This window comes from Pleurodeles waltl, chromosome 2_2 (assembly GCF_031143425.1).
Source record: "Pleurodeles waltl isolate 20211129_DDA chromosome 2_2, aPleWal1.hap1.20221129, whole genome shotgun sequence".
In the NCBI taxonomy this organism is placed as follows: Eukaryota; Metazoa; Chordata; class Amphibia; order Caudata; family Salamandridae; genus Pleurodeles; species Pleurodeles waltl.
Genome location: NC_090439.1, coordinates 1,172,369,033 through 1,172,386,010, shown reverse-complemented (window position 1 = coordinate 1,172,386,010; position 16,978 = coordinate 1,172,369,033). Strand labels below are relative to the sequence as shown.

The following is a 16,978-nucleotide window of genomic DNA, read 5'->3' as shown; positions in this document are numbered from 1 at the left end:
TAATAATCTTCGTATATTCAGGAACGTTTTACGATTTGGTATAAATCCGTTTTGGTCTTCATGTACCAAGGTATAAATGATAGGGGCAAGTCTGTTTGCTAGCACTTTGCCCAAGACTTTACAGTCAAGGTTGAGAAGGGATAACGGTCTATACGATTTTACATCTGTGGGCTCGCGACCAGGTTTGGGGAGTACCACTATCAATGCCTCTCTTTGGGATGCCGGCAGCAACCGTCGGGTCCATGCTTCCTCGAATACAGATAATAAGGGGTGGGAGAGATGTGTTGAATAAGAAGCATAATATTCTATTGGTAAACCATCTGTGGCAGGTGTTTTATTGCGGGCTGTTTGTGCTATGGCTATGTTAATTTCCTCTAGCGTCAAGAGCTCCTCAAGTGCTTCTTTATCAAGTGTGGAAAGCTTTGTAAGCGGTGTCTCACGCAAGAATAGCTCCAACCGTTGAGTATCGCATGTCAATTGCGTTCGATATTACCCCATACAATATTCTCTGAAGGCATCATTGATGGCAGCCGGGGAGGAAGCCGTTGTTCCATCTGCCAATTGTATGGCTCCTCTTGGGGCGTGCTGCAGCTCCTCACAAAGTAACCACACCAGAAGTCGACCAGAGCGGTCGCCCTCTGCATGTAATCGTGTTAGGTAATAATTCTAATCATGTCGACGGAGGCGCTGATCCACCTGGTCATATAACTTTTGTTTATCCAAAGGGACTCAAACGGTGCCCTGCGATGTGCGATTGCTACTTCCAGGGCATGCATGTCCCTTTCCAATGTGATAACTTGCTTGTGTAAGGAACGGCGCAACCCCCACGAGGCCGACAGGCCATGACACCTTATCACTACCTTATGAGCGTCCCACTCCGTAGCCGTCAATGTGGTGGATCCAGTATTTAGTCTCAAGTATTGTGTAATACAATTAGATAATTCCTCTCTAAATGGGGTGTTCAGCAGTACTTCACTCTGCAATCGCCAGGTGGGTATAGTAAATCGCAGTCTCCCCCATTGTACAGTCATCAGCAGCGGGGAGTAGTCAGAAATCATCCTAGCAAGATAATGTGAATGTGTTATTATAGAGCACATAGAGGGGGTTCCCCAGATCAAGTCTATTCTACTGTGGATATCGTGTCGGAAAATAAAAGGAGTGTCGGGTGACCCATGTGCCACATATCATGCAACCCGTTATCCTTGGCTCAGGCAGTCAGTAAGCTGGAATTTCGCCTGCTCATTGCTCCCTCTACAGGTGGGGATGAACGAGCCAGTAACGCATCAGGAACACAATTAAAGTCCCCTCCCCAGATGGCAGGAGACATTGGGTCGGTCAGCAGAGCAGGAGTAAGTGTCTTGAAGAATTCACCCTGTGCACAGTTGGGAGCGTAAACCCCCACAATAATAGTTTGCTATCCAACTGTCCTTCCAACACAATATGCCGTCCCCCTGTATCAGCCCTCTGTGAGTGCTGCACATAAGGTACCCCAGGTGCTATCCATATTAGAACCCACCTCGCATATGCAGAGGAGGAGGAACCATATATCTGGCCTCGCCAACACTTCCTCAATGTCTGCAAGTCCTTGTCTAGCAGGTGTGTTTCCTGCAGAATAGCAAAGTGAACCCTATGACATATAAGGAAAGTGTAAATGTGATGGCTCTTAGCAGGCATAGCCATCCCCTGTACATTCCATGTTAGGATGGTATATTCCTATATAGTATTCGGTTTATGAGTACCCATGGTGTGTACGATGCTTTAGTGATGTTCGTCGTGGTATGTTTCCAGCATGGGGGGGGGGGGGTATGTTTAGTTTTGTATAGCATACACGTGTGACCATTGTGTGGGAATGCAGTGTGACCCTTTGAAATATACTATATACAACCCCCCTCCCATAAGTAACCTTGAACCCCACAACTGGTGGCACTTGGGCACACCTCTAATCACACCTAGTTATAACAAAAGAAAAAGCATACAACGATCGCATATAAGGGCTGTCCAGGTGGAAACCATCCGGGAGGGCTTGGTAGCTTTCATGGGGAGTCAGCAAAACGGCCCCATGTTAAGGATATAAAATAGCCAAGACAAAGCCATCCACAGCCGGAATATAAAGCATATGCCGATTTAGGATGAATGACTCACTGTTACTGAACGGACTGAGAATTTTGTCGCCTCTTCAGATCCTAATCTGAGGACCTGTTGACTCTTATTGTTCCTCAGTTACCCACAACCACACAGTCAGTATTATACATCATGAGCGTGTAGGAATAATAAAAACACTATACCAGGTGAGTGTGGATTCAAGAAATACATGTCTATATGCTATAGGTCATCCGCTGCTGGGGAGTGACATCCGGTCCCTTGATCACGACCGTTATCGTCGACTCAGGGCTTCCCGAATCTGAATCAGAGTGTACTTGTGAGTTGTTCTGTAGTAGCATGAAAGAGTTTTGAGTGTGGATCGTCATGTCCCTCAATGCTTTAGACGTTCTGCGGCTGCTTGCAATTTCGTGGGTTGTGCCTTTGAACTCCTCCGGGGCCGTTGACGGGCTGCCGGCGTGAGCCATTCCCCGTGTTCCTTGTCCTCAGCCAAGGGCTGGGCGATACCCTTAGCATGCATCCATGTCTAGGCATCTCCCGGCGTGAGAAATATGTGAGTGCAGTCCTCCACAATCACCCGGAGCTTGCCAAGAAACATCAGGGCATACTTGATGTTGTGTTCTCGGAGACGTTGTTTAATTTTTACATATGAATAGCGTTGGTGTTGCACCTCGGCCGTGAAATCTGGATAAGCCATTATGGAGGCCCCCTTGAAGCGTTCTGGACAATTATTCCAAAAATGCTGCAGTATCATGTCCTGATCGCTATAATTAAGAAAGCGTGCTATAAGCGGTCGAGGAGGTAATCCTGGAGCCGGAGGCCGGCCCGGAATCCTGTGTGCCCATTCTACAGAGAAAAATGTTGGTATTGTCCCTTTCAACACCATGATCATGAGCCATTGTTCCAAGAATAGTTCTGTGTTGTGCCCTTCCACTTTTTCCAGGAATCCCAGAAACCTAACATTGTTGTGGCGCGATCTCCCCTCGGCATCCTCCGCTCGGTGCTGCAAAGTCTTCACTTCCAGATCTAGCCTCTTCACTTGCTTCTGCAGCTCCGAGACAGTGGGGTACATGGCTTGTAAGCTGGATTCCATCACCGTCACTGTCACCCTATCTGCCAGGGTACGATGATCAACTCTAAGCAAATTGACATCTTGAGAAATTGTATCTTTTCTGTTCTCCAGAGACAGCTTGGTGTCCATAATGGACTGCAATATCCTCTCAAACTGTCCTGAGTGCATCTGCAGGGTAGTCTCTAAAGTTTGGAGAGTCATTGGGGCCAATGCCCCCAGCAGTGCATCAGAGGGAGCTTCTTGCTCATACCGCGATAGGGATTTGGCACCTTTGGTCTTCCCCATCATTCCTGTCTCACAGTTCATGTTTGCGTTTGTGTAGGCGGTCTTTACCTGCTGTACAACCTCCGCTGCCGCCACGTCGTGAGAATGGTAATTGCTGTACATCTGGTAGGTATGATTCCAATTGTTCTCCCTGTTTATGCAATATTTCTTGCGTTGCCCCAATGCTGCGTTGTGCAAAAATCAGAATTATGGGTGCGGTAAGGGGAGGGGCACCCTCCCGGTTGGCCCAATTTTTCTCACCAGCGCGACGGAGAAATTGTCGTCCGTATTAGCCCCCACAGTGGGATCAAGACTCCCAGTGGGGCAGACAGCAAGGCCCTGCAGCGCACGATCCCAGCCAGGAGTAGGATCAAGGAATGCCGTCTTCCAGAGCACTGGGCGGTCTCTTCTTTCATGCATGCACTCCATTTCTGCTGCCCAGTTCCAGTTCGCAGCCACCAGCCTCACCAACAGGTTCCACCGCCTACGCCAGCGATGTCAGTAAGTAATTCCTCAGGGCCGGCACCTCAGGGGGCATACCACACTGCTTCTGACCGCCGCATCCTGAAGAGCAACACTGCGATGTAAAGAGTAAATCCAATAGCAAATGGTGCCTCTTATATTTAGTTCACTGTTCTGCGAGGTCCCATCCAAGAGTCCCTATGCTGTGTACCTTTTTCTTCTCCTAGCCACTCCACGATGTAGCAGCCAGGCGCGAGGCCGACCCTGCTTCTCTGGGCAGTCCCCACCAGCCGACAGAGCACTCGGGTGTGTGGTTTACAAGGTCCCGCAATTTAGTAGCAGCATCTCAGTTATTGCCGACAGCCCGGGCTGCATCCTCTTTCTGCCACTAGTGGGGCGCCGCTCGATCGCAGGCCACTGCAATGCCCTGCCAAGCCGCTCTTGCGTCCGTCCTCCGCTCAGCCTGGGGTCGCAGGGCTTCCGCCTTCACATAGGCCGCACACACCGCTTGTCCACGACAACGGCCCTGGGACGTAATCTCAGTCCCTGAGGGGGCCAGATTACCTTCGCTTCGTTTAGTTTCCGCCACTATCCAATTATGTGTGGCTGGTGGATTGGCGATATCTGGCAGGATTCTTTCACTGGCCCAAGTCGGAGCTGCTTTCTAAGCGTCTGTCTCGGCCGCCATCTTGGCCACGCCCCACAATGTCCACTAACATCTCCATTGAAATGGTTGAACCAGTACCTGAATGCTCTTCATTTTAACCTGACGACTTCCCTCCTGATGGTGAGATGTGTTGTTCTCCTTCTTCAACAATATGCACATTTTCCTGTCATGCTCATCCTCCATTATTACACCCTGAATGCAGGGGCGGCCCCTGGTGCTGGGTATTGGGGCTCTGTCCTCCCAATATTTTGAGTCATGTGGACGGCATTTACCATCCAAAGTCTTTAAAACAAAGCCTGGGCCTCATGACTGAAGCCAGGCAGTGTTCAGGATGTGCACATGCTTGTGCGCATATGCCAGTATGTCCGTGTAATCTTGCTTATGTGGGGCAGACTAGACAAAAAGTAAAAAGCCAGAATTTTGCAACACTGCAGTCACACCAGATGTGAAACTCGGGGAACTCCCTCTCATCGAGCACCAACCACTACTGCTCTTTGCAGAGGGTGAGGGGAGAGGTGTGTTTGTGTGTGTGTGTGAATGCATGGGTGTGAGCGAGTGTGTATGAGTGCATGTGGGCCGCCCATCCACCCTCCCTGCTAAAAGTACCAGCCCCCACTGGTATTTATCCCTTACCTCGTGCTATTGGCTCAGTTGTAAAAATAACCATATATGGTAAGCGGCCACTGACAGAGTCATGTATGGAAGTGTAGGGGAATGTAATTATTCGGTTTTCTAAGTGATTCTAGTATGTGCATGTAAGGGAACTGAGTTACAGGATCACACAATCTGCCCACATGACGGAGCAAGGACTCCAATGAAAAATAACTATGCATGATATTTACCTTCATGCTTTCTCAAGTTTCCTTTTAAATGCAGCATAAGCTCACTAATTGTTTAAAAAAATGTTCTTGGGGAGAACCCCCCCCCCCAAAACTCCTTCTTATGTTGGTCTATCTCACGCATGATAGAACACTCTTTATCAGCTTTTATGCCTCACCACTTTGAAACGTCACCAGCCGCCACTCCTTGAAGGCCCTCTATAGTGCTGTGAAACCAACCTGTTGCTTGCTGAAGCACTGCTCAGATAATACTGCAACATGAGTGCATGTGAATCAGAGGCCCCGACTTGGGTCCCACATCAAGGTGAAAGCTGGTGGCTGATAGGCCCAGAGTAGGGAACCAGCCAGCCACCAATGCACTGTACCCCAAGACAAAGAGTTGCATGCAAAGAGATCAGGAATGTGAAGAGACTGAGTTTCTGTTTATCATGTTCTTACCATTTCATGCCGGTCTCTGAACGTGACGAGAGAGGCCTTGTTCGCCTCACAGAACTCCCTGGCGCTCTTCCAGTCGGTCTCATTCTCTGCATAGTAGTAGCAATGTTTAGCGTAGTACATCCACACATCAGGGCAAGGCTCCCGAGGCTCTGCGCCGCCGCTCGGAGCATCTGAAATAGAAAAATATTTTCATTCTCATTCTGCCCCCTGCGAAGAGCCAGCCTCGTGCAGGTGAGACTCAGCAAGAGAAGAGAAGAAAAACAGGAAGAAGAGAGAGGAGAAAGGCAGGGTAGGAGGGACACAAACATCTCTTCACCGCCAGCACACAAGGAGAAGGCATGGCCAAGTTTATGTTACAAAGATTAAAGTAAACACCACGTCTGCAGGTATCTGTGTGGCTGCTAGACTGAGAGTGTATGTCACAGTTTGTTTATCTATGTTTCTACATTCATCCAAATGTGAAATATAACAAGCACTTTGGGAAAGGAAAATGTTACTTACCCTGTAAGCATCTGTTCATGGCATGTAGAGCTGTAGATTCACATGCTGAGCATATTCCGGCCATCTAGTATTGGGCTCAATGTGTGCAAGCTGTTTTTCCTCAAAAAGGTGTTTTCAAACCATTACTGGTAATGCGCATGGGCATTGTCACCATTGTTAAGATTGTTTTTTCTGCATACAGTGAGGGCGTGGATGGAGCATAGAGATGCAGAAGATGTCTATGCAAAGGATACAGTAAGCGTGATAGTTGAAAAACAAAAAATATCTTCAACACCTAAAGGCAATTGCTGAAGAGTGTGTGTGCATGTGAATCTACAGCACTACATGCCACAAACCGATCCTTACACGGAGTCAGTAATATTTTCCGTTCATGCATGCGTAGCTGTAGATACACATGCTGTCAATAGACTGTAAAGCAGCCCTCCCAGAAGCTCTGGCTAGTCTGAGGATGTTGCAAAGGATTGGAAAAGTGTGCAAAGGACAGCCTACTTAATGTTAGCCTGTTGACGAGTTAAAACATCCACACAGTTTTTGTATATGTGTGGGGTTGAGGCCACGTAGCTGCCTTGCAGATGTCAAGGATAGGAAGATTACCCAAGGAAGCCATAGAAGCTCCTTTTTTATGGATTGAGTGTGGTCTGGAAGGGACAGGCAAAGGCCTTCTGGCTTTCGCAAAATAGGTCTGTACGCATTTAATTATCCAGCATACTATACCTTCTTTACATAGAGCACACACTTTATATGGCCTGGAGAAAGAGACAAAAGGTTGTGTCTTTTGAAAGGGTTTTGTCCTATCAACGTAATACATAAGCGGTCTCTTAACATTTAATGTGTGAAGAGCACATTCTGCTACTGATTGTGGTTGGGGAAAGAACACTGGAAGTTCTATTGCTTGATTAAGGTGAAAGCTAGAGACCACCTTAGGTAAGAATTTGGGATTGTTCCTGAGGACTACTCTATCTCGGTGTACTTGGGAAAAAAAGTTTTTCCAAAGTGAGAGCCTGAGAGAAGTAACGGTTGCCAGAAACATCACCTTCCAGGAAAGAAACTGTAATGAACAGGAGTGAAGTGTGCTGTTTGTTGTGGTGAAAATAAGGTATAGCAGACAAGTGAGGTCTGACAGAAATATATGCAAGGCCAGAGTTCCGCAAATGAAGAAGATAATGTTGCTTTGAGAAGATCAATGTGTTGAGGGAGATAGTGTAAAAAAAAATTCCTCTTGGCCCCATAGCAGGCTCTGGTTGTAGGCCTATGTGCCTCTTTAAGAATGGACATACATTCTGCAGGCAGGTTGAGGTATCCAAACGCTAAGACCTCAGGAGCCAAATCACAAGATTGAGCTGTTTGGGGTTGGGATGCCCGAGTGTGCCCTGATTTTGTGAGAGAAGATCCGTCCGCTTGGGCAGCTTCCTGTGAGGCACCAGAGAAAGGTTGAGAAGGGTGGTGAACCAGGGCTGTCTGGCCCAGGTCAAGGCTACCAAAATGAGACTGAGGCATGTCTACCAACGCTTCCAAAACACACATAGAAGAAGTGGGAAACGGCAAAGCATAGGCAAATATCCCTGACCAGTTCAACCATAGTGCATTGCCCATGGACTGTGAGCCTGGAGGCGAAGTTTGGGCATTTTGCATTTCCAACGATAGCAAACAGGTCTATGTGAAAGAACCCCCAACAACGGAAGCACATGAGTAGGACTTGGGGGTGTAGGTCCCACTCATAGACTTGTTGATACATCTTGCTGAGCGTGTCTGCCAAGTCGTTCTCCACCCTGGGTATGTGCTGTGTAAGGAGCTGGACTCTGATGAATCGCCCTCCATGCTAGGAATGACAACTGAAGGGAGTGTGTGCGGTCTTGTTTCTGTAGGTGAAACAAGGTATGGGCGTTGTCCGACTGGACAAGAGTTACCTTGTGTTGAATTAGGGGATGAAAGGCCCTGAGGGCTAACTGGATCGCTAATAACTCCAGGTAACTGATGTGGAGCTTCTGCATGTTAAGCGTCCACACACCTTGTACAGTCAAGTGTTGCAGGTGTGCCCCCCACCCAGTCATCAAGGCATCCATGGTGATGGTCACTTGTAGAATGGGGTCCAGAAAGGGCCATCCCTATAAAAAGTTGCAGCATTCCACCACTTCAGAGAGTGATGAGTGAGGCCCCAGATCAACACCAGATCATGCCACTGACCATGGTGCTGCTAGGCACTCTTGCAAAGGGCGCAAGTGTAACCTGGCGTGTGGGTACTATGGCAATATAAGAGGCAATAATACCTAGAAGGTGCATGACTTGTCTGACCATTACCCAGTGATCTGGCTCAAAAATAGGGAGCATTGCTTGGAATGTTTGAGCCCTTGCCGTGCTGGGGATGGCACTCCCTACCCACAAATTGAGTATGGCCCCAGATAAAATAATGGGCTTGCAGGGGCTGGAGATGGGATTTGGTGGCACTGATACTGAAGCCTAGGCTGTGCAGTATCTGTACAGTGGATTGGGTATGTGTGTAGGCATTGCTGCTTCGTGGCGCTCTTGATCTGCCAGTCCTCCAGATAAGGGAAGATATGGATGCCGCTTCTTCTGAGGTGAGCAGATACCACTGCAAGGCACTCTGTGAACACCCTGGGAGCTGTGGTCACTCCAAAGGGTGTTGTATTGCTATTTTAGCCATGTTTTAGACGTGTTGTTTTAAGCTAACTAGGCCTGCCGCTGTGCACTTTAACCCGGTTACATTTTATTCAGTACTGCTTTATTTTTGTTTTATTGCGGTGCTGTTTTATTTTCTTTATCTCACAGTACTTTCGCCTAGGATAGCATCACGTTCTTAGTAGGACATTTATTTCACTTTGTGCTTTCTCCAAGGCTACAGTCAGATAGGATTGCTGACAAAGGTGGTATGCTGGGTCTCCAACATTCACAGAAAGCACACACTCATACGTGGGGACTATTTCTTAGAATGTCAACTGTTTTATTATAAAACACCCTTTTGTCCCAGACACGTTAGAGGGAGATTCCTGCCAGATGACCATGACTGCACGCCGATTGCTGACCGCTTCGCTGCAGCTACTTGCCTACATGACCGGACCACTGATCCATAGGGGGACGGTGTCTCTCTAGACCATAGGCTTCTTCCTCCAGGTATGAGGGATGGTGTACCCCCAGGGGGGGAACCCAAAGGGAAGATTAGGCTTATTACGCTGTGCTCAGCCATAGTGTAGGTAGGAAAAATATATGCATCATTTCTAGTGACATTATGGTAGGACTATTCTTGTGTTTGACTCTGTTGGTCACCTGCTTGCTTTTGTTGTGTTTTATCATCCTAGTTTTTGCAATACATGACTTTCTATCTAAGATGCAGTTACTTTAATTAATCCTTATTGAACTATATTCTGCCTCTGTTGTCTTTGCCTGTATGAGACTTTTCAGTAACTGAGAGAGAGGGATGGGATCGGATCATCGACCACGATTCCTCTGAGGAGTCTTTCTTGTCATGCGCCCGGTTGCCAAAATCATCTCGGCCAGGGATGAGGTGCTGCTAGTTAGCCAGAGAACCCGGATTAGGCGACAGGCATCATGTGGTGTGGAATCATACTTAGAAGCCACAATCCATGTGATCCTGTCTCCCAAATCCAGTAGCCTCATCAGCATAATGAGAACCTGCATTACAAGGGCATCATTTTGAATTGATAATGCTCACGACTTACCCAAACCAGAGAAGCCTTCAATGTGCAGGGGGGATGAGTATGTGAAAGTAAGAATATTTTGATTGAGTGCAGACATTAAGTCATCTTGTAGCAGCAAAATAACATCCTGAAGTGTCACCACGTCGAAGTGCTCTGACAGAATGTAGTTGTTGAGAGGCCTAAGGTCGAGGATGGTCTTTGGGAGCCCTCCTTTTTGGGGCTCAGGAAGTATCAGGAGTACACCCCTTTGCCACGATGTTGTGGTGTTACAGGTTTTATAGTCCCTTTGCTGAGGAGTGCATGCATCTTGTCTTGGAGCAGGTGCTAGTGTTCCGGGGAGAGCTTGTGTCTATGCGGGAGATGGGGGTGTTTGCATAAGTTCTAGGCAGTACTTCTCCACTATAACGTCTAGAACCAATAGGTCTTAAGTGATTTCTGTCCAGTGTAGCAGAAACTCCTGTAATCTTCCCCCAGCAGGTGTTGGATTGTCGGGCGGAAGGGTACTGTTTAGAAGGTGTGGCCCCTTTGGGGGCTACACCTCTACCCCTGCCTAAGCCATTGTTGCCCTTTTATCATCCCTTGTAGTAACCCCAAGAGGGTGGTTGTTGGTGCTACTGTTTGTGGAAGGATTTGGAGGTTTCGGGGATGGTGGTGTTGGTCCACCACAATATGACGTGCATCGAAAGATGTGTGTGGGTGGAAGCATACCCTTAAACATAGGCAGATATGGCACTGACCTATGTGTTTAGAAAAGAGTCTTGATAAGGAAATCCTCCTCATGTGCATTTCCACCTTGTTGAAGGGGGCTGCATGGTGGAGAACCTCATGATATGAAGTGGTATCATCTGGGGTGAAGACGTAGCCAGATAAAGATCCGGGTCAGTGTCAGCTGGAGCTCCACATCATAGTCACCCCAGAGGTCCTCATGGGGATGTGTGTCATAGAATAGGTTACACAGGTCATAGGGAGTAGGGAGACCTAGGACTTTGTCCCCACTCCAGAGGAAGGAAGAGACCCCGGAGGTGAGTGTGACAAAGGGTCCACAGGTCGTAGTGGAGAGGTGGGCTTAGTGGGGAGTGTACTGGAGGTAGTGAAATGGGAGGAGTAGATAAAGGAGGTAATGAAGGAGGTGATGTGTGCCCTTATTGGTATGCCAGTGCTTCCTGGATCTCAGTGTTTGTGTGCAGGTTTTACTAGGATCCGAACTGTGCCAGGTTGAATGTGGATACGCTGCTGCCTGGTGCCAGGCTCCTCATTGAGAAGCTGAAGGATTAGGTGGTCAAAATCCTTAGAGGCGGTGGAGGAGGCAGCTGTGGATGCTGTCTTTTTCAAAGCTGATGGTTTTGAATGTCCATGCTGCACCAAGCTGCTTTGTGGATTTTCAGCATGCGGCGCTGAGCTAGTGTTCGGATCCGAGGCTGGTCTCGGGCTGTTTCCAGACCTGAAGCTGATGCAGTGGTCGAGATAGATGGGCGAGCTTTAGGAGGTGGACTCATGAGCTTCCTGGGAGCCCAAACAGTGAACCTCCCTGGACAATATGTGATAGTGATGAACAGTCTGTGTTGCAGAAATACTCATTGTGACCATTTTCATCAGCTTCTGTACCGACGGGGGCTCTTCCTCTTCGACACTCGGACCTGAACTCTGAGTTGACAATGGCTCCTTTATCTCACGGTCAGTGGCCTCCTGCTGCTGTTTGACCTTGGTTTCTCACTCCCCAAAAGGTTTGCGGTATCATCCTTTATACATCGCACCATTGAGACCAAGGCGATACAGGAGGCTTGTAAGTTCCAGAGGGTCTTTTTTTTTTTTTAATGGAAGATGTGATAGACTGCACAGGAGTCTTCCTGGTGGTCTGGAGACAAGCAAAGGTCACAGACTACATGGATGTCTGTCCTTGAATATTTGGAGTGACACTTGGGACAGAAGCATATCATAGTGGGGCATTGAAAGTGTCCAAAACACCTAAACCAAACTGAAGGAAGTAGGCAATAGGGGAAAATAGTCGCTCAATTGTAGACTCTTTCGACAAGAAATGGATCCGAGCAGGGCTGATAAAAACACCATGTGGCATCGAACTGGAGCTTTAATGGAACACATCTGAACCCGATGGTGAAGAAGAAACAATGTAACAATGGAGCTGATGCCCATGTGCATTAACGGTAAAAGGTGGAGTCACTATAACCTACGATTCAAATAGACTACTTGGGACAAAAACAAATTGCACACGTCCAAGCCCAACACTAGATGACAGGAGTATGCGCATCATGTGTGTCTACAGCTACACATGCCAAAAAACAAACGTTTCTCCCTCAGGATGCAGTAGCTGTGGTTTAACCAAAAATATGATGGATTTTTAAATGTAATCGAGAATACCTCACTTGGATGAAAGTATAAAGTATTTTACAACTAGTAAGCAGGTCAGTTTGTTATGTACCTCCACATTTAGATTATTTCCACACTTAGATTTCAATCAGGCCACCATATTTCTGACCGTGACAAGGTGATTGCTGTCCAACCTGTGACCCCCAGATCCAATGAGTACAGAGATGTTTATTTATCATTTTTCCCGGATAGGGGTCCTGGCAGGGCAGGTGTGGAGGGTAGCTAGACGGCAACATCTGATGCCACAGGTTTTTCTTTTAGCTGTATAGTAATATACCGTGGCATGCGGGTACTATTTAGAGCGATCCTTGGTGCCAAGCTAATGAATCCCTTTTACATATGGGTGCATGGAGAGAGGGCTCGGGCACGAGTGAGCCCAATTAAACCTCCATGCTTCAAGTCTCTTGTTTGTTCCCTTGGTTAGTAGGTTTAGAATACTAGGAGAACTCACATTAGGAATTGGCAATAGGACTAATGTGTGCAGTGACAGAAAGGGGGGGGGGGGCATCTGAGTTAAACAAAATAATGGAGAGACTTAAACCTATGCACCAATGAGAAGACCAGACCTTGGATACAGGGGAAAGGGCCTTCAAGGCACTTCTCACCAACTCCCAGCTTTTAGACAGTGGGGCATCCCCCCTAAAAGTATTTAAAAGTCAATTTTTGGGCTAGGGTGTACGAGCAATGCCCACAAAAGCCCATTGGATCACATGGATGGATATGTGTAAGGGGATGAGAAAACAGTGCCCAATGCAAGGCACTTGCAAGAAATTTGATGAAATATAGGGCCACTGGAGGACATATGTCCTGGGATTAGATAACCTCCTGGTGTCCCAGTGGGAGATCCAGGAACAGCCGAAAAAGGAGCCTGGGACTGGATGATAGAATGTATCACCCGCCCCCCTCTCCCACTCCCTGGAATATGGTTCCCTTATCTGGAGCCTTCCAGATAGGCACAGGTCTGGTGTGATGCAATGTCTGCTGCAGGTATGCACTGTTGCCATGTTTTATTCTGTTTAACATGTTTGTTTATACTTAAAAGAAAATAATTTAAAAAAATGTATAAAAAAGTCCATCTTTGAAGCTTAAAGTAAGAGGGTGGTCGCTCCCGCCTTGCTGCAAAAACGTATTCTCACCTATCCCTACCTCAGAGAAAGCACTATATGATTACCAATACCTTCGGCGGTTGGCCTGAAGAAAATATGGGACCTTAGAACCTGGCCATCTATAGGAATAACCTAAGTACTTAGAAGTTTTAAAATTAAGAGCCCCAGGCCCTCTACTGAGTCGTAAACCGAGTTTGCATCCAGAGCCTCGCTTTGGGTTCTAATTCAGACTTTGGCAACTGGCTCAAAAGGGCAGATTTTGGGAAATTTCCTTAATGACAATGCACAGACCCAAGTCCATTGCACAACTGCTTTTTGGTTAGCCAACTATCCATTTGCCGGGGCAAGGATCCCCTGCAAGGCTTGGGAAAGCTGTATCGCCTCCAGTGAATTCCACAATCTGAGATTCCAGCTATGTCTGTCAACAAAGCAAGGCTATAGGGACAGTCAGTACATCCTAAACACCCTAACCTGAGTAATTGTGACTTCTCGCCATCATCCCAGGCTAGGAGTGAATTGGCGGTGGGGACACGGATTACAATTTAAGGGGTACAGAGTTTTTTTTTTACCTACTGGCTCATCCATGAAGAAGTCAATCCAAGTCGGTACTCCATTGTCAATGCACTTGTGTAGCACAGCTGTGTATTAAGAATGTGACACAGTGTGTAGGGCATACATATGTGTGTGTTTTCTTGTTTGTTCCTGGCTGTTCCAGACATGTCTTTGTTTAAAAGCATGTTGGAGCACTAATCATTAAGTCGAGTTTACCACTGGTCGTGGTGCGCCCTTGCAGTCTCGTGGCTGGCCCCACACCAAGGATGCCACAGTCACTAGCAAATCTTGATGTCTTTTTTATATCGGCCACTTCTCCCACTGAAAAACTTAGAGGCCATTTAGCTGTTTAATTAAATACCTGGTAAGCCAACGACCTACACGTGAAGACACCCTAATAATATATTTTTGGGTGGCGAGGGGTGATTTCAATATTTTGGCTGGGAGCTACGTTTACTCAGTATCCTTGAGTTGCAACAAATTGAGACAAAAGGCCAGACGTATCCCAGCAATGCAGCTACATTGTATTTCTTTACTCTGTCCCACAGAATAGGACTTTGTTGGCAACAAAGTAAAACTGAAAACGCCTCCGAATTTACATGGACGAAGCCGCCCAGAGTAACAATGGCCGTAGGGCGAGTGTTGTCAAAACTCGTCAGAGCTTCCACCCAAACGTGTACTTGCGTAAAGAGATCCTGAATCAAAACAGAACTAATCCCTCCTGTGCCACCAGGGAAAAGACTCCTCAAATGCAGAGCAAACTAGCACGGTGGCCGTCTAACCCCAATCTTGTTTCTGCTGTGAAGCACTGGTTGATAGACAAGTATGGTTAGGCCATTCACATCTCAGTAAACACCCAAGTACAAATTTATGAATGCTTTGAGTTGGGTTTCCTATACTGTTGTAACGCCAACCTGACACAAACCGCAATTCGCATTGGATTGTAACCCAAAGTACTGCTATGTCATGGGGTGTTCCATGGATAGTGCAAGAGCGTTACCAGGCAACATCTCATGGGTTTTGGCGCAAATCCCTATTTAAAACATAGTTTTCATATTGAAACGGACGCCTTCCGGTGCAAAGCCTATGATTCCCACAAAGGAGACCCTTGCATTATGTTTGCACTTGGAGCCTGAAGTCTGCCAGAGCAGGGAAGGGGCAGAACAGTAGATATGGCGCTGTCCTGCCCTCTCCATTTCAGGCAACGCAGCACAGCAACTTCCCTTGTGCTGCTACTTGCATGAATTGTATGTAGATCTGGGCTCTAGCAGCCAGGTCACTATCAAATTCATTACAAGTCTTTTGGTACAAACAAGTGCAAATAATGTCCATTAAAATGCCACCACCGCAGAATATGTAGACGGTTGTTGCACTAGATTACAAGATTCCCTTATGCAAATGGGAAGTATCCTTTACAACCAGGTAGTCCAGCAAATGTCTAGATTCCCTTTGTGGCCACAAAGCTGAGACTAAGCAGAATGTGCACCTGATCATTATATCCCATGGTGAATCTTGCCCAGCAGTAGGCATAAACTTGTTTGTGTAATAAACTGTATCAAGATAAACACAATCTGTTACCACTTTGTACCCTCCACCTTTTAACCTACGCCTTCCATCCACAAAGTGCAACTTGACGAAAAAACGTAATTTTAGCCAAGGCTTTCTGATGTCAGGAGGATGTGTGGGCCAGGAGCAGTTGCTTGTTAATGCAAGTTTCCACTATTATTTCGACGTACATTCCACTTTTACTACTCCAGATCACTATTCTAGGTCTTATAGAAAAAAAAACACTTCCAGTAAGTGGTAGAGTAGATGCTTAGTGGCCCTTTAGCTATGGCTACGAGCAGCTTTATTCCCCAGATTTGCTTCCAACACAATATACAACTTACAGAGAGGATCTCTAGGCTAGTGTCCTTCAGCAACTGCCTTTTTTTGCTGACCTCCACCAGGCACTGTCTTGATGGGGTATCCACCAAGTTGAGGATCATCCCACAACTGATATATACTTTTTCCGAATAATTGTTCAGAAAGTAGTACCTGGAAACTGGCCGAGCTTCCTCCAGTACTGATGCTCCAGTGGGCTACTGTGGCGTACTTGCCGTCAGTTTACTCACTATGATCTCTGGAGCTCTTGAAGGAGGCCTGGGAGATGAGTTGGCACTGTGAGGTGCACTGTCTGGTGACTTAGGCATTCCACACTACGCATGACGTGTTGCCAGCTCCATCAGTAGGAAGCCACCAGGTACTCTTTATCATAAAGCGAGCTGATTGCCAAAGTCAGAATTCAGCTAAAGACCAGCTGGGACATAGACTACTAATTGAACGGAATAGGTCTCTGTGGCGCTCATTTAGTATTCAGTATCCCAAGAATCCCTTGCTGAGCAGGCCTGTGAGACCAGCTCGTCAGCGAAGTACCTGCCGCTAGAAGGAAGATATGCTGGTAACTTCTGGCCTCAGACAAACAAAGATGTGTCAGGCTGGCTGTCTTGTAGGAAGCTCGGAGATTGCACTAATAAAGGAAAGAGGTGTTCTCCATAACACTGAGGAGACAAAGTGGTGAAGTCTCTACCTGAGTGTGAGAGGCAGACAGAAGCAGAGGAAGGTGGGGGTGTTTCCTGTGCAACAGAAGCACAGCCAAGGAAACCCTCATGCACAGTTTACCCTACATCTGGAGGGGTGAAGTGAGGCACTCACACTCAAATCCACGCTAGGGTGGTAGACCTGCTGGGCAGGGGATCGGTGAGCAGAGCCAGTAAATCTGCAGGAATGAAGTCGCTGCCGCCATGTCTCAGGTGGGCTACAGCTAGCGTGGCACTTGATTAAACTGAACTGACTCGCCTTCCGGCTGCTTGAGAGCCCTGCAGGAGCCTGGATATTGACTCTAATGGAGTCCAACGTGTGCTGTAAGCCTCAGTCCC

General features: G+C 47.3%; 1 protein-coding gene across 1 annotated transcript in view; it reads right to left on the bottom strand.

The window, feature by feature from the left end:
- Positions 1-16,978, bottom strand: part of LOC138283040 (collagen alpha-1(III) chain-like) — a 42,324-nt gene that overhangs the window by 14,498 nt on the left and 10,848 nt on the right. The window contains exon 3 of the mRNA XM_069221172.1: positions 5,843-6,012. Coding sequence (XP_069077273.1) covers positions 5,843-6,012 — 170 coding nt within the window. The remainder of the gene's footprint in view (positions 1-5,842; positions 6,013-16,978) is intronic.